Raw genomic sequence first — 17,874 nt, 5'->3', positions numbered from 1 at the left:
CGCTCCGGGGCAGGCGCCGCTCTGCCCTCACCTAGCCCGGCAGTTCTCCGGGGCGGCGAACCGAAACCTCCAGGGGCAGTCCCGAGACTGTGTAGGACTTTTGTTGGGTCTCGCAGGAGGCCCTGGGTGGGGCCGGGGTCGAGGCGCGCAGGGAGGGCTCTTGGTGTGCAGGGCGGCTCCTGGGAAACTCTGGGGTCGCGGCTGCCTTTTGGCGACACTTCCTAAAGTCGAGGTTTGTTTAGCGAAAGCGGACCGGACGCTTGCGCCAGCGCTGGGCTCTGAGGCCACTGGCCCGACCCCGGGCCTGGTTGCGGGCTTCCTCCGTCCAGTGCTAACTCGTGGGGCGCGGCAGCTGGGGCAGGGCGGCTGCCTCGGGACGCGGGGCAGCAGGAGCCCGCCGAGAGGAAGACGCCTTCCCTGGAGGGTTCCCGCCCCAGGAGTGTGTGTAGCGGGGTGGATGGGTTTTGTCTTAGGCATTCTCCGCGGAGTTAAGTTGATGGCAGAGAGGGGATGACTGTACAATGGAGCTTTGTTGTTCACCAAAGCTAAAGAAGACTCTGCGGGTGGGAACAGTCCCCGTTCCCCCAGCCCCCTCCCAACATTGGGGCCACAGAATTTTACAGTTCTAGGAAATTTTAGAAACCACTGGATCAGTCCCGTTCACAGGTTAGAACACCAGAGGTTTAGCGTGTCTAACTCGTTCGTTCAGGGTTGCACCACTATTTAGGAGATCTGCCCCAAGATGCTAAGTTTGCCAACCTCAGAAGGCACAAAAGAGACTCCTGGCAACAGCACTGTTAGTTAAACAAGCGTGTTTATCCTGGCTTTGATTGGGCAGAGGACTTGCGTGGCCACAGAGAGTTCTTACATCCTCTTTCCCACTTTTGCTGCTGCTTTTCACTTTATTTGTTCACACTCGCGTGGTATAAAGGCCAAACTATGTACAATGATGTACACGGGGAACTTGGGCCTCAGAGCTGTCTCCTCAAACCTCTCCCAGCTGTGCTCATCGGCTGTAGCAGCTGTCCTCACCAGTGGGGTGAACAGATACACTTTCTTTTCTTTTTTTTTTATTTTTATTTTTTATTTTTGACAGGCAGAGTGGACAGTGAGAGAGAGACAGAGAGAAAGGTCTTCCTTTCGCCGTTGGTTCACCCTCCAATGGCCGCCGGCGCACCGCGCTGATCCGATGGCAGGAGCCAGGTGCTTCTCCTGGTCTCCCATGGGGTGCAGAGCCCAAACACTTGGGCTATCCTCCACTGCACTCCCTGGCCACAGCAGAGAGCTGGCCTGGAAGAGGGGCAACCGGGACAGGATCGGTGCCCCGACCGGGACAAGAACCCGGTGTGCCGGCGCCGCAAGGCGGAGGATTAGCCTGTTGAGCCACGGGGCCGGCTACACTTTCTTTTCTCCAGCACACACACCACATATGTTTACATTTTTCTTTTCTTGCATGGTAGGTGGCATGTTCTATAAGCTGTTGAACACTTTGGTGTCTTTTTCTTCATTTAATATGACCTGGGGAATCACTCTGCCTCCATGGCAATTGGTGTCTTCTTTTCCCCACCCCCAACTTTTTAAATAAAGTTTTTCAAACATACAGAGTACTTGGAAGAATAGTTCAATGAATAACCATTATTCCACAATGTACCTATGTACATTAATTTGCTTTGTTTGTACATATGTATATATTATAAAATATTTTTGTTGTAATTTTGGAAGTAAATTGTTGACATCATAATACTGCCTCCTGAGTACTTCAGCATGCATTTTCTAAAAAAGGATAGATATTATTCTACCTAACTGCAACTATTTTCACACCTAAGATAATGAGTGATAATTTGTAAATTTCAAGTCCATCTTCAAGTTTTACCAGTTGTCTAAAAACTGACTTTTATAATTTACTCTTTCACACAGGATCCAATCAAAGTTTACATGATGCACTTGGTCATTTGATTGTTAGAACTTTGTACTTCATTTTATTTTATTTATTTATTTTTTAAAGGTTTATTTATTTATTTGAAAGGCAGAGTTACAGAGAGAAGGAGAGGCAGAGAGTGAGAGAGAGAGTCTTCCATCCATTGGTTCTCTCCCCAAGTGGCTGCAATGGCTGGAGCTCTGCTGATCCAAAGCCAGGAGCTTCTTCTGAGTCTCCCACATGGGTGCAGGGGCTCAAGGACTTGGGCCATCTTCCACTGCTTCCCCAGGCCACAGCAGAGAGCTGGATCGGAAGTAGAGAGCCAGGACTAGAACCGGCACCCATAGGGGATGCTGGCACTGCAGGCGGCAGCACTGGCTCCTATACTTCATTTTAATATTGAGCAGTTACAGTTATTATTTCATTCCCATGACATTCCCTGAATTTTTTTCCTATGGGAAATTCATTCCCAGATAAAGATTTAGAGCACTTTCATCACCCCACAAAAGTGTCTTGTGGGACTGGTGCTGTGGTGCAATGGGTTAAACCGCTGGCCTGCAGCACCAGCATCCCAAATGGGTACTGGTTCAAGTCCTGGATGCTCCACTTCTGATCCAGCTCTTTGCTATCACCTGGGAAAGCAGTAGAAGATGGCCAAATCCTTGGGCCCCTGTACCCATGTGGGAGACCAGGAAGAAGCCCCTGGCTCCTGGTTTTGGATTGGCCCAGCTCCAGCTGTCGCAACCATTTGGGGAGTGAACCAGCAGATGGAAGACCTCTCTCTCTCTCTGTAACTGTCTTTCAAATATATAAAATCTTTTTTTTTGACAGGCAGAGTTAGACAGTGAGAGAGAGACAGAGAGAAAGGTCTTCCTTTTTCCATTGGTTCACCCCCCCCCCCAAATGGCCACTATGGCTGGTGCACTGTGGCCGGTGCACTGCGCCGATCCGAAGCCAGGAGCTAAGTGCTTCCTCCTGTTCTCCCGTGCGGGTGCAGGGCCCAAGGACCTGGGCCATCCTCACTGCACTCCTGCACCACAGCAGAGAGCTGGACTGGAAGAGGAGCAACCGGGACAGAATCCAGCACCCCGACCGGGACTAGAACCCGGGGTGCCAGTGCTGCAGGCATAGGATTAGCCTAGTGAGCCACAGCACTGGCCAAATAAATAAAATCTTTTAAAAAATTGACAACAGATTAAAGCCTATTTTTTTAAAAAAATAGTGTCTTGTGCCCCCTTCGAGTCTCATGCAGAGGCCATCACTATTCTGATTGGTAGCACTGTAAATGAGTTTGCCAGTAATTAAACTTTATATTGGAGTTATGTAATATGTAATATTTTGTGTCTGTCTCTCTTTGCTCCACCTATTTTTGAGATCCATCCAGATTATGTTGGATATCATTAGTTTATTCCTTTTGATTGTGGAATAGTATTCTAGTACAGAACACAACGTGTTTATCCATTCTCTTTCTTTTTAAATTGACAAATACTGTATATATCTAAAATGAACAAATTGGTGTTTTGGCTGTGTATATATTGTGAAAATTTTAAGTTAGACTAATATGTCCTTTACCTCACAGACTTATTTTTATGTGATGAGAACATTTTAGATCCACTGTTTTAGCAATATTTAAGTATGCAATACATTTTGTTATTAACTATACTTAACCACGTTTATTCTCCAGAATTCATCCCAACTGAAACATGTTACCCTTTAACAAATGTCTCCCTTTATCTCGCCTCCCTCACTGACCCCTCCCCATCACCTCCCAGGTTCTGGCAGCTACCCTTCTACTCTCTATCTGTGAGTTCAGCATTTTTAGATTCTACCTAAAATTGAGATCATGCATTATTTATCTTTATCTGGCTTATTTCACCTGGCTTATTTCACTTAGGATACTATCCTCCAAGTTCATACATATTATTGCAAATGACAAGATTTCCTTCTTTTTTTTAAGAGTTATTTATTTATTTGAAAGGCAGAGGCAGAGAGAGAGAAAGAGAGAGAGAGAGAGAGTCAGTCTTCCATCTGCTGGTTCACTTCATGAATGGCTGTGATGGCCAGAGCTAGGCCAATCTGAACCCAGAAGCTTGGATCTTCTTCTGGGTGTCCCCCATAGTTGCAGGGGCACAAGGGCTTGGGCCATCTTTCACTGCTTTCCCAGGCACATTAGCAGGGAGCTGGATAAGAAGCAGAGCAGCCAGGACTTGAACCAGCACCCATATGGGATGTCGGCACTGCAGGTGGCGGTTTTACCCTTATGGCATAGTGCTGGCCCAAGATATCCTTCTTTTTAAAGGCTGAATACTTTCCTTTGGTATCCCTGGGAGGTTGGTGCCAGCCTCACCCCTGTGGATATTAAAATGTGAGGATAGTCAAGTCCCTTATATAAAATAGCATAGTATTTACATATAACCTATCCATATCAGACTCTCAAGTATTTAAAATCATTTCTAGGTTACTTATAGTACCTAATATATAGTATGCCGCGGACCAGCTCTCGCGGAGTCTCAGGCCGAGGGAGAACGAGGGGACGAAGAGCCAGGAGAGTCAGAAATCGGCGGGGAAATGACAGACAGACACACACACGTTATGTGTATGTTACTGCTGCGATTTATTGTAGTAAGGCTTGGGTTTATATAGTAAAGAACAATGCTGCAGGCAAATGTAAAACTTTTATCACAAAGGTTGACAAAATGAGTTAAAACAATGATGTCATATGAGTGGTTTTATGAGGAACATAGTGGGGACATTGTTTTTAGACAATTTACGGAGGATGAGAATTGACCTTTGGCTTAGTTTCGTTTACTGAGGATGAGAATTGACCTTTGGCTTAGTTTCATTTACTGAGGATGAGAATTGACCTTTGGCTTAGTTTCATTTACTGAACTGTTTAGGGGAATAACTGTCCAAGGTTTTGCTTGCCCTCTAGGTACCTGGAGATAACCTCTGAGTAACCTTAACATTTTTCTGTTACTACAATGGGAACCTAATGATATGTTTTGACTTGCATTCCTGGCTTACGGGAAACTTCTTTTTCTTGATTTTTTAGTTTCTGAGAATTATGAGGGTAAGCAGTAAAGTGTAAACACAGCTGGTAGATAATGCATAATGAGATCATCAGCAGAGCAGAGACACGGTGTCCCCAAAAAATTAGCAAGGACAGTCTTCGGCTTCCCTTACTGTGAGTCGGGGGTCGTTACAACTGTGGACTACACAGGAATCGCCTGAGGCTAAACTCCACAGAGTGCTCACCCCAAAACCCTGCAGCCTTTTAGATCCCCGACGCAGCAACATCTTGCCACGCGGGTATCACAGCTGTGGGCGTGGCAATAGTACCTTTCTATATAAGTACTAATATAGTTCCTTCCTTCCTTCCTTCCTTCCTTCCTTCCTTCCTTCCTTCCTTCCTTCCTTCCTTCCTCCCTTCCTTCCTTCCTTCCTTCCTTCTTTCTTTCACAGCTGAGTAGTACTTAATGGTATATATATACCATAATTTCTATCCAGTCAACAGTTGATAGGCATCTGGGTTGATTTCATATCTTAGCTATTGTGAATTAAGCTGAAATGAACATGAGGTACAGATATAACTTTTTCATATGCTGATTTCTATTGGTTTGTGTAAATTCCCAGGAGTGGGATGGCTGCATATGTTAGGTCCATATTCAGATTTCTTAGGTATTTCCATACTGTCTTCTTCAATGGCTGTACCAACTTACTTTCCCACCAACAATGGATTTGGGTACCTTTTCCCCCACATCCTTGCCAGCATTTATCGTCTGATGATTTCTGTATGAGAGCCATTCTAACTGGAGTGAGGTAAAACCTCATTGTGGTTTTGATTTGCATTTCCCTGATGGCTAGTGAGCCTGAGCATTTTTCATGTGTCTCTTGGCCATTGGAATTTCCCCTTTAGAAAAATGTCTGTTTAAGTCCTTTGCCCATTTCTTAACTGGGTTGTTGTTGCATTTGTTAGGTTCTTCATATATTCTGGTTATTAGTCCTTTATCAGTTGCGTAGTTTGCAAATAATTTCTCCCATTCTGTTGATCGCCTCTTCACTTTGCTGAGTATTAATTTTGCATTGCAGAAGCTTCTTAGCTTGATGTAATCCCATTTGTCTACTTTGGCTTTAACTGTCTGTGCTTCTGGGTTTTTTTCCAAGAAGTCTTTCCTATGCTAATGTATTGAAGAGTTTTCCCAATGTTCTCTAGTAATTTGATAACACTGGGCTGTAGATTTAGGTCTTTGATCCACTTTGAGTGGATTATGTATAAGGTATAGGTGTGGGTGTAGATTCATACTTCTGCACATGGAGATCCAGTTTCCCCAGCACCATATATTAAACAGACTATCCTTGTTTCAGGGATTGATTTCAGCTCATTTGTCAAATATAAATTGGTTGTAGATGTGTGGATTGCTTTCTGGAGATTTATTCTATTCCATTGGTTTACACATCTGTTTTTGTGCCAGTACCAGGCTGTTTTGATTATAATTGTCTGTAGTATATCTTGATATCTGGTATTGTGATGTCCCTGGTTTTGTTTTTGTTGTATAAGATTGCTTTAACTATTAAGGGTCTCTTGTGTTTCCATATGAATTTTAGCATCATTTTTTTCTAGATCTGCAAAGAATGTCATTGGTATTTTGGTTGAGATCGCATTGAATTTGTAAATTGCTTTTGCTATTATGGACATTTTGATGATGTTGATTCTTCTAATCCATGAACATGGAAGATTTTTCTATTTTTAAATGTCGTCTTCTGTTTCTTCCTTTAGTGTTGTGTAATCTTCATCATAGAGTTCTTTGACATCTAAATTTATTCCAAGGTATTTGATTCTTTTTGGAGCTATTGTGAATGGGATTGATCTCTCAAGTTCTTTCTGAGCTGTGGCATTTTCTGTGTATACAAAGGCTATTGATTTTGTATCCTACCACTTTACCAAACTCTTTGGTGATTTCCAATAATCTCTCAGTGGAGTCTTTGGGATCCTCTATATATAGAATCATGTCATCTGCAAATAGGGATAGTTTGATTTCCTCCTTTCTAGTTTGTATCTCTTTGATTTATTTTTCTTGCCTGATGGCTCTGGCTAAAACTTCCAAGGACTATATTAAATAACAATGGTGAGAGTGGGCATCCTTTTTTGTTCTGGATCTTAGGAGGAATGCTTCCAGCTTTTCCCCATTGAATAGGATTGTGGCTGTGGGTTTGTCATAAATTGCCTTGACTGTGTTGAAGAATGTTTCTTTTATACTCAGTTTGGTTAAGGTTTTCATCATGTATTTTATCAAATGCCTTCTCTGAATCTATAGAGATAACCATATGATTTTTGCTCTAAAGTTTGTTAATGTGTGTATCATATTGATTTGCAAATGTTGAACCATCCCTGCATACCAGGGATAAATCCCACTTGGTCCAGGTGAATGATTTTTCTGATATGTTGTTGGATTTGATCAGCTAATATTTTGTTGAGGATTTTTGCGTCTATGTTCAACAGGGATATTGTTCTCTTTCTCTGTTGTCTTTTTCTAGATCAGGAATTAAGGTGATGCAGGCTTCTTAGAAAGAAATTGGGAGGATTCCCTCCCTTTCAATTGTTTAGAATAGTTTGAGAAGAATTGGAATTAGTTCTTCTTGAAATGAATAATGGAATTCAGCAGTGAAGCCACCTGGTCCCAAGTTTTTTTTGTTGGGTGAGTCTTTATACTGATTCAGTTTCCATCTTGGTTATTGGCCTGTTTAGGTTTTCTATGACTTCATGAATCAATTTTGGTAGATTGTATGTGTCTAGGAATTTAACTATTTCATCTAGGTTTCCCAATTTGTTGGCATACAGCTTTGTTGTAATTCCTGATGATTTTCTTTTTATTTCTGTGGTGTCTGTTGTTACATTTTCTTTTTCATTTCATTTCTTGTTTTATTGATTTGGGTCTTCTTCTCCCTCCCCCCCCTTTTTTTTGACAGGCAGAGTGGACAGTGAGAGAGAGAGACAGAGAGAAAGGTTTTCCTTTTCCGTTGGTTCACCCTGCAATGGCTACCGTGGTCTGCATGCTGTGGCCGTCGCACCACACTGATCTGAAGCCAGGAGCAGAGCCCAAGGACTTGGGCCATCCTGCACTGCACTCCTGGGCCACAGCAGAGAGCTTGACTGGAAGAGGAGTGACCGGGACAGAATCCGGTGCCCGACCGGGACTAGAACCTGGGGTGCCTGCACCGCAGGCGGAGGCTTAGCCTATTGAGCCACGGTGCCAGCCTCCTTTTTTTTTTTCTTTTTTTTGTTAGTTGGTCCAAAGGCCCTATGGTGTATCAGTTTTATTTATTGTGTAAAAAACTAGCTCTTCATTTCACCAATCTTTTGTATTTTTTGTGTGTTTTAATCTTGTTTATATATTCTCTGATTTTAATTATTTCTTGACTCCCAATTTTGAGTTTGGTTTGTTGTTATTCTTTTTTTTTTTCTGGCTCCTTGAGATACACTGATAGCTCATTTATTTGGTACCTTTCCAATTTCTTCATGAAGGCACCAATGCTATAAACTTCTCTCTTAACATTACTTTTGCAGTATCCCATACGTTTTAATATGATGTGTTGTTATCATTCATTTCCAGAAATTTTTTGATTTTCCTTTTTATTTTTTCTGTGACCCACTGTTCATTCAGGAGCATATTATTCAGTCTTCATGTGTTTGCATATGATCTAGAGATTCTTGAATTGTTGATTTCCAGCTTCATTCCACTGTGTTCAAAGAAGATGCATGGTATGATTTTGATTTTGTTGAATTTCCTGCGACTTGCTTTATGGCTTAGTATATAGTCTATTTTAGAGAAAGTTCCATGTACTGATGAGGATGATGTGTATTCTGCTAACTGTGGGGTGATAAGTTCTGTAGATATCAGGTATATCCTTTTGTTCCATAGTGTCGAACAGCTCTGTTGCTTCTTTGTTGATTTTGTGTCTAGTTGAACTGTCCATTGGTGAAAGTGGGGTGTTGAAGTCCCCTGTTAATATTGTATTAGAGTCTGTCTTCCTGTTCTGCATTCTTTTTTTGTTTTTTTTTTTGTTTTTTCCTCTGTATATCTTCAGATAGACTTTTTTTTTTAAACTTTTATTTAATATAAATTTGCAGCGTACAGCTTATGGATTACAATGGCTTCCCCCTCCCATAACTTCCCTCCCACCCGCAACCCTCCCCTCTCCCACTCCCTCTCCCCTTCCATTTGCATCAAGATTCATTTTCAATTCTCTTTATATATGGAAGATCAATTTAGTATAAAGATTTCAACAGTTTGCACCCACATAGAAACACAAAGTGAACCATACTGTTTGAGTACTAGTTATAGCATTAAATCACAATGTACAGCACATTAAGGACAGAGATCCCACATGAGGAGCAAGTGCACAGTGGCTCCTGTTGTTGACCCAACAAATTGACAGTCTAGTTTATGGCGCCAGTAACCACCCTAGGCTGTCGTCATGAGTTGCCAAGGCTATGGAAGCCTTCCAAGTTTGCCGACTCTGATCATATTTAGACAAGGTCATAAAAGACAGAGTGAGGATAGTAACCAATGATCCTAAGAGTGGCATTTACCAGGTTTGAACAATTATACAGCATTAAGTGGGGAAGAGGACCATCAGTACACACAGGTTGGGAGTAGAGCCATTGGTGGTAGAGTAGAGGTTATGATTACAAAGGAATGAGGCCCAAGTATGCTAGACAGGGTCTAGAACAAAGGACAGAGTCATTATTAGAGGAGCTAAGAAAGGTGCTGTTTAAGCTACATTTAAGTTTTCTGATTTAGAGGCAAATAGAACCTGACAGAAGGGGCTTGATAATAATCTGTTGGGCTTTAGGCCTGTTAAGAGGCCCACAGATAGACTGTTTTTAAGCTCACTGATTCTTGTTTGATCCACTCTGATTCTGATACCTTCTTTCATATTTTTAACTTTGTTTGATGTACTTTTCAAGCCATAGGATTTTTGTTTGTTTATTTTCTTATATCTTTTTAAGCTTCTGTGTTAGAATAATGAATCATCTCCGAGTTTACCTGAATCTCATTGTGTTTCCTTAAAATGACTATTTTACATTCTGTACCTGTCATGATTCCCTTACAGTTTTTTTTTTTTAAAGATTTATTTATTTGAAAGGCAGAGTTACAGAGGGGCAGAGGCAGAGATCTTCCATCTGGTGGTTCACTCCCCAGATGGCTATATTGGCCAGAGCTGGGCCTACCTGAAGCCATGGGCCAGAAGCTTTCTCTGGGTCTCCCACGAAGGTAATGGGCTCAAGGTCTTGGGCCATCTTCTACTGTGTTCCCAGGCCATAGCAGAGAGCTGAATCAGAAATACAGCAGCCGGGACTTGAACCAGCACCATGGGATGCTGGCACTGCAGGCAGAGGCTTTACCTGCTGCACCACAGTGCCAGCTCCACCCTGACAGTTATTGATGTCTGTTAGTATGTATTGGCAACTGCGCATTAAAGGGTTAGGGATTTTTCTCACTCTTTGTAATCTGGCTTTGTATGTTCCTGTCTTCCAGAAATTCTAAGCACTTTGCCCTGTTTTCTCTGAGCCTGTGGACACTTAGGCTGTATTGGCATTAGATGGCTCTGTTGAAGTGTGCTACAAGTCTGCTCTTGGTTTGTTGTCACTGTTTCAACAAGGGGGTGCTTCTATCTCAGGTTTATCTTAAATATAGTAGGTATTTGTTCAGAATTAACTTCTACAGGCTTGATTCGGGAGCCCTGGGCTGGGGATAGAGACCTTTGGGCTTTATGTGGTGTTGGGTGTCACAGCCATAGGCCTGGCATTGAGCTCCAAGACAAAGTTCTGTACTGACTTTCCCACCCCACTTCCTAGATGCTGTAATCTTGTTCTACTCTCAGTCAGAGGTGGGGGAAAGTGTGGTGGGAGCAATCCATTTGGCATCTGGCTAAGGAGGCCCAAAGGCTCAGTCTGCAGGTGATGGCCTGGGGGTAGGGGTGTGGGATCCTATCTGGCACGATGTTTTACAATGACCTGCCTGGCACTGGGTTTCAAGTCTAAGGTCGGGACTTAATCCCTTCTCCGTCTCCCAAGCAGGCTGCGTGGAGCTGTACTGGTTGCAGCTGGGGGAGTGATGACAGGCAGCTTGTAACTTCACGTCTTCCTCAGTGCCTCTTATCCTATTGTCGCATGTGGTCTCTTAGCTGATGTTGTTAGCTGCTGTGAAGGTCGTTTGTGTATGAACAGCTGTTCAAATTGCTGTGCTTATGGGGAGAGGATTGCAGGGGCACCTTACTCACTTGCTGTCCTGCTCCGCTTTCCAGAAAAAAATCTTTAACTGATAAATACAAAGAGATGGGGCATGTTAGTCATTTATTCAATGCAGTGGTCTGTGTTGACAGATGATATAATTTTTAGTCTAACGATAACAGTAGCTGATATTGATGAATATTCTGTCAGACTCTGCTCTAAGCACTTCACATTTATTAACTCATTTAATCTTAGGACTCATTACTTTATGACCTTGTTAGTGTATCACCTAAACTTTCCTGGGACTCTGTTGTTTTCATATATAGAAGGTCTGAAGCTGGACAAGATAATATCTTAAACTTTTTCATACTGAAAGGGTACTTCTTTGGCTATAGTGATGAGGAAAATGAAAGTCTGCCCTCAGGGAACTTAGAGTAAGATGTATCCATTTGATTAAAATGCATCTAGACAATAATTTGGATCTGTGACATGCTGAGAGAAGTTAAAGTATATTTATTTTTGCATATAGTAACTTCATAATAAATGTGTGAATTCAATTGGATTGAATAACAACAGCTGTTGAATCAAGATAAGTTTTGTGTAGGTATCTGTTAATAAATGCCTGGGCAGGTGGGAGGAGTAAATCAAGAGGGCATGGAATGGAATGGTTGAAGTCAGTACTCCTTATATTACTCTGTTTTATATCACACTATATAGATAATGGAAGACCTTGAGACAAGAAAGTAATGTGTATGTTCAGAGAACAATAAAAATATACTTAGAATGTATCAGAATATGTCGGACAAAGTTATTATGTTGACCTCAAATTTCAGAAAGCCTTCAGTATGCTGTTACGGGCATATTAATCACTGGCTGTGGAATATGGCAGGGGATGGAGAGCCTGTGTTGTGTTTTGTTTAGAAGCCTCACATTTTATGCCGGTACTTTCTGTCAGTCTTAATGAGGATAGGTGCAGTTTAATATTTAAAAAAATACATTATTGGGCTCAAAACTTTCAATTCATTGACTTTGAAACTTTTTCCCGTTGCTTTTTCTTAAAAAACTATTTATTTATTTGAAAGGCAGAGTGATGGGGCAGTGTGGGCGAGGATGCATCTTCTAACCACTGGTATACTCTCCAAATGCCTGCAATAGCCAGAGCTGGGTCAAACTGCTGTCAGAAGTCAGGAACCCATCTGAGTCTCCCACATGAGTGGCAGGAACCCAGGTACTCAGGCCATCACCTACTGCCTCTAAGGTGCATAAACAGGAAGTAGGATCGTCAGTGCGGAGTAGCTGGGAGTTGCCCAACCAGGCACTTCTATAAGGGATGTGGGTGTGCAAGCAGCAACTTAACCTGCGGTTCCACGTCGCCCTCGCCTCATATTGCTTTTGATGAGCATATCTATGAACTGCTGTTTAGTGTGCTAGAGGTCAGATTTGTGCTTTTGTTTATTTATTTATTTATTTGGTTTTTGCCCTCTAGTATGATTTTTATTTCTACCAAGTGCCAATCCTTTGTGATATAATGATGCTGAATAACTTTGAGCATTCAGTATAAAGTGGGAGCCTAAGGCTAACTATTTAAACCTGTTTGTGTCTATCTCTAGTGCCAGTATGGAGAACTTCAAAATCTGGCATAAGCAACCAGGTGGAAAATCGTAGATTTCTCAGAGTGAGAGGAAGTTGCAAAAGCATTTCATTTAACTTTGTAAACACCAGACTCTCTTTTGTTATTTGAATTTTTATTAGATTAGCAGACTAATGTTTTTGTGTAATATTTGATACATCATTTTAGTAGGATAGTTCAGGAACTCATAAAACAGTTGTATTCCTTTATCTAATGTCTTTCAGGTAACTTGTCCAGGAGTGGTGCTGAAAGACAAGGAGGACATCTACCTTAGCATCTGTGTGTTTGGCCAATACAAAAAGACACAATGTGTCCCAGCCACTTTTCCACTGGTTTTCAATGCCAGAATGGTGTTTGAAAAGGTAAGTTTTTCAAATAGCAGATCAACTAGTAACGCAAATTCAAAATGGTTCCAACTTTTGAATAAAAGCCCATAATGTAAGTTATGATTGCTTATTATTGTTGCACCTGAGCAAGTGCAAACAGAGGCGCATCACACACTGATAACATCTGAGGGTCGTTTATTGCCGGTGGTGGTGGAGAGTGGGCTCATGCCTTAAAGAACTCTCGACCCTGAAGCTCAAAGCAACAGGGTTTATAAAGGCAAAAATCACAAGGAGGGGAGGGGGGATGCATGGTTGCTAGGATTGGGGAATACTAAGGTCAAGCTGACCTAAGGCCTATGCAAAACTAATATCAATTATAATTTTGACAATAGACAAATTACAATCTTAGCATTAATCCAGGTGCAGCCTATCTGTTTTAAGTTGAATGATCATACTATGGAGTTTCTGTGTTCTGCCAGGTGGGGTGCAGTGTTATGTTACTGTCTGAATTTTAAGCCATAGTTTCAGACCAGAGTCTCAGAGTCTCATGGTGAGCGGTGCTCTAAAATGGAGTCCCTACTGTCAAGGTGTCACTTCACTATATACTTCAGTTTAATTCCAAAAGGAAAGTTATGACTTAAATCGATAAGCTTGAGAATATTCATTATATTTTGCATTGAATCAGTTGCTATTTTTCCTTGATGGATCAAAAGTTTCTTAAAATTGTCATAGTGGGCTTTGTGTAAACCATAGCACCTTGAATTCTAAATAATTATTTCATAAAACAAAATAAATTCTTAATAGATATGATAGTTTATTTTAGTTATGACTACCTTATAGTACTTTTTCTTTCTTTTTTTTTATAGTACTTTTTCTATAAGCCTCTTTCCTTTTTTTCTCCTAAAACTGCTCCTTTTGATGACTGCTACCAATCACATTTCTTAACTTTTTATTTTCTCTCCTTCTCCCCTCTGTCTCCTTCTCTTCCTTTGTCCCTCCCTCCTTCTTTTCCTCTTTGCTTCCTTTCTCCCAGGAATAATTACCCAGTACCTGCTCTATTTACCAATTGTTCTCTGTCCTGAGGATATGTGATAAACAAGGAAAAATCCACCCCTCTTGGAGCTTTCACTGTCATAAGAGAAACAGATAATAACCAATAAATGCATCAGTAATGTTAGATAGAAATAAGTGCATGAAGAGAATAAAGGGAGAGTAATGGGATTGGGGGTGTTGTCCATTTTAAAGAGTGGTCAGAGAAGGCAATAACGCTGAAGCTGAGTCAGATTTATGAGATTGTATCATTATTTGAAGACCCAGGGGAAAAAGCATTCTAACGAGGAGGTAGCAAATGTAAAGGTTTCCTGTTGAGAGTAAGCTTGAGAGGTTGGAGGAACACGAAGAAGGTTGGTAGGATCGTGGCAACAACAGTGGCAAGAATGCTGACAGACAAAGCTGGGAGAGGGCAGAAATAGCTATAAAGATCATTCGTAGTGTTTTTCGTACTGAGCATGGAAAGCAGAGAGGGAGTGATAGTTCTTAGTAATGTCAAGTTTTCTTTGGTTGGGTACAGAATATTTTGAGAGAGGGAAAAAACAAAGACAGTCTCATCTCTATGTTCCATTCACATCTTCCCATCCTCCCTGTGTCCTTCCACCATAGGTGTTCCCTGAAGCAGTAGACCCTGGAGATGTGGTGGCACAGCTTGAGTGTAAGTTAACTTCATAATTCCTGAGTCTAAGACATCTCAGATTTTATCATCCTTATGCCTTTTAATCCTGGGTTAAATAGAAATTTAAGTCTAGTAGAGTTTTAAAAATCTTGAGTTGCATTTTTTTAGAATTTCAGAATACATCTGAAAATAACCAAAAATACATGTGACACAGAGAGGCTTGGTTTGACTCCCTTTTCTGTGTGTTTAGTCATTGACTTATTTTATTTAACCTTTTATCAGTTAATATGATAACAAATCATTTGTGTCAAAAGGATAGATTGAGATTCATGTTAGGTAGGATTTTGCACTGTAAACAGAAAATGTGTCTAACCTCAGATTACTTCTAATCAAGAGACTAAATAATAGAAGATCAAAGTAATGGTATCCTAAAATATGTATGCCTTTGCTCTTTGTATTATGTTCATTATGTTAGTAAATTATTTGAAAGACTTTTTTCAGGGCTAGGCATAACCATAAATTACTCGAGTAGTTGAAATCAAGTATGAAAAGATGCAACTATCTGTGAGATCAGCAATGCAAAAGAGTATACTTGAGTATAAACTATTCAAGTTCTTGGTATGAAATGAAAAGCTCTGTTATTTATCATTATAGTTAGAGGAACAGGCATTTAGCTCAGTGGTTGAGACACCTGTTCAGATGCTTGTGTCCCGTACTGAAGCACCTGAGTTCCATCCCTGGCTTCAGCTCCTGGCTCCAGCTTCCTACCAGTGCAGATCATGGGAGGGAGTGGTAAAGGCTTAAGTAATTGTGTCCCCAGATGGGAGACCTGGGTTGAATTCCTGTCTCCTAGCTGTTGTGGGCAGCAGATGGGAGCCACACTCCCACCCCTCCTCCCCCTCTGTGTCCCTGCTGTCAGATAAATAAATAGGCTGTGGAATCACTAGATTGGTTCATTGTATAGCAGTGGCTCAAAAGGCCAATACTATTAGGTGTCATGATCAAATGTCTCCTTCCACCTCCCCCACTCCATTGGGATTCTAGCAATGAAGAAACATGGATTAGAATCTGTGTATATAGGGCAGGTCTGGGCTGACCTGGTGTCTGTCTTCATACAGCTTATAGTTTTTCAGTTCTCTAGAGCACTCATCATTGTCAATTCAATATTTTGTTAATTGTTTTGTAGTTGTCCTAGTGCTTGATGTTACATCTTCCACTGTGGCAGACTAGCTTGGTGAAAGTTTGATGTCAGTAGTTTTATAATTTTTAATATTTCATTAACAACTCGTTTAGTATCTGGGAAATCGTGTCTTAGAAAAAATTGTGGGAGCTGGTGCTGTGGTGTAGCAAGTAAAGCTGCCACTTGCAGTGCCTGCATCCCATATGGACACTGGTTTGAGGCCTGGCTGCTTCACTTCTGATCCAGCTCTCTCTATGGCCTGGGAAAGCAGTAGAAGATGGCCAAATCCCTAGGGTCCCTGCACCCATGTGGGAGACCTGGAAGAATTTCCTGGCTCCTGGCATCAGATAGGCACAGCTCCGGCTGTTGCAGCCAATTGGGGAGTGGACCAGTGGATGGAAGACCTCTCTTGCTCTCTCTGCCTCTGTCTCTCTATAACTCTGCCTTTCAAATGAATGAATAAATAAATCCTTCAAAAAAAAGAAGAAAAAAATGTGGCTCTTTTTTTTTTAAGGTTATTTATTTAGTTGAAAGACAGAGTTACTGAGAGGTAGAGGCAGAGAGAGAGAGAGAGAGAGAGAGAGAGGTCTTCCATCTGCTGGTTCACTCCCCAGATGGCTGCAACGGGCAGAGCTGGGCTGATCCAGAGCTGCATCGATCTGAAGCCAAGGGCCAGGAGCTTCTTCAAGGTTTCCCACGTGGGTGTTGGGGTCCAAGGACTTGGGCCATCTTCTACTGCTTTCCCAGGCCATAGCAGAGAGCTGGATCAGAAGTGGAGCAACTGGGACTTGAATTGGCACTTATATGGGATGCTGGCACTGGGACCACAGTGCTGGCCCCAGGGTTTCTCTTTTTAATCTTCTAAATAAAAGCCATTTTTAGGTAGATGATTTATAAATATTTTCTCCCAGTCTGTGGACTGTGTCTTCATTCATTCAATAGTGGCTTTGGATAATGAAAGTTATAAAGTTAAATTAATTTTTTATAGTTTATACTTTTGGTGTCAGATCCATGAAATATATATTCTGAAAAAATTTTTATGTACTTGAAAGTTAGAGTTACAAAGAGAGAGGGGAAGATAGAGAGAAAGATTGATCTTCCATTTGTTGGTTTGCTCCCAAGATAACTGCAACAGCCAGGGCTGTGCCAGGCTGAAGCCAAGAGTCAAGACTGTCACCTGGGTCTCCCATGTGGGTGGCAGAGGTTCAAACACTTGGGGATCTTCCGCCGCTTTTCCAGGCCATTAGAAGGGAACTAGAATGGAAGCAGAGCAGCTGGACACGAACAAGCCCTTAAATGGGATGCTGGCATCCAGGCAGTGGCTTTATTTGCTATACCATAGCACTGGTCCTCACATCTGTGAAATAGCTGCCTCATTCAAGGTCACACATTTTTTTCTATTTTCAGGTTGGAAAGAATATCCTCCTCCTTGCTGAATTGTTTGTGTACCTTTGTTGAAAACTGATTGACTATAAACCTGAGGGTTTCTTTCTGAGCTCTTTAACATTTCATTTTCCATTCACCTACATGTCTGTCCTCACGTCAATACCATTGTTTTGATTACTTCAGCTTTCTGGTACGTTTTGGTGTCAGGTGATATATGTCCTTCAACTTTGTTTTGACTATTTCTAGGTCCTTTGCATATCATATACATTTTAGGATCAACTTGTCAATTTCTACATTTAAATTATTTGAGAATTGATAAGAAGAGTATTGACTAGAGTAGTGATGATAAGAGTAGTGTTAAATGTAGAAATAGGCCGGCGCCATGGCTCACTAGGCTAATCCTCCGCCTTGCGGCGCCGGCACACCGGGTTCTAGTCCCGGTTGGGGTGCCAGATTCTGTCCCGGTTGCCCCTCTTCCAGGCCAGCTCTCTGCTGTGGCCAGGGAGTGCAGTGGAGGACGGCCCAAGTGC

The 17,874-nt window shown here is 41.8% G+C and overlaps 1 protein-coding gene across 3 annotated transcripts in view; it reads left to right on the top strand.

The window, feature by feature from the left end:
- The window catches only part of SPATA6 (spermatogenesis associated 6), a 127,231-nt gene that overhangs the window by 927 nt on the left and 108,430 nt on the right, over positions 1-17,874 (top strand). For 2 of the 3 annotated variants that reach the window (XM_062191292.1, XM_062191291.1), the window contains exons 2-3: positions 13,008-13,145; positions 14,769-14,817. In XM_062191292.1, coding sequence (XP_062047276.1) covers positions 13,008-13,145; positions 14,769-14,817 — 187 coding nt within the window. Of the gene's footprint in view, positions 1-13,007; positions 13,146-14,768; positions 14,818-17,874 lie in introns of those variants that run through there. The other variant, XM_062191293.1, reaches the window with a different exon arrangement.

This window comes from Lepus europaeus, chromosome 5 (genome assembly GCF_033115175.1).
Source record: "Lepus europaeus isolate LE1 chromosome 5, mLepTim1.pri, whole genome shotgun sequence".
NCBI lineage: Eukaryota > Metazoa > Chordata > Mammalia > Lagomorpha > Leporidae > Lepus > Lepus europaeus.
The sequence above is the reverse complement of the archived record's forward strand: the minus strand, read 5'-3'. Positions and strand labels throughout refer to the sequence as shown.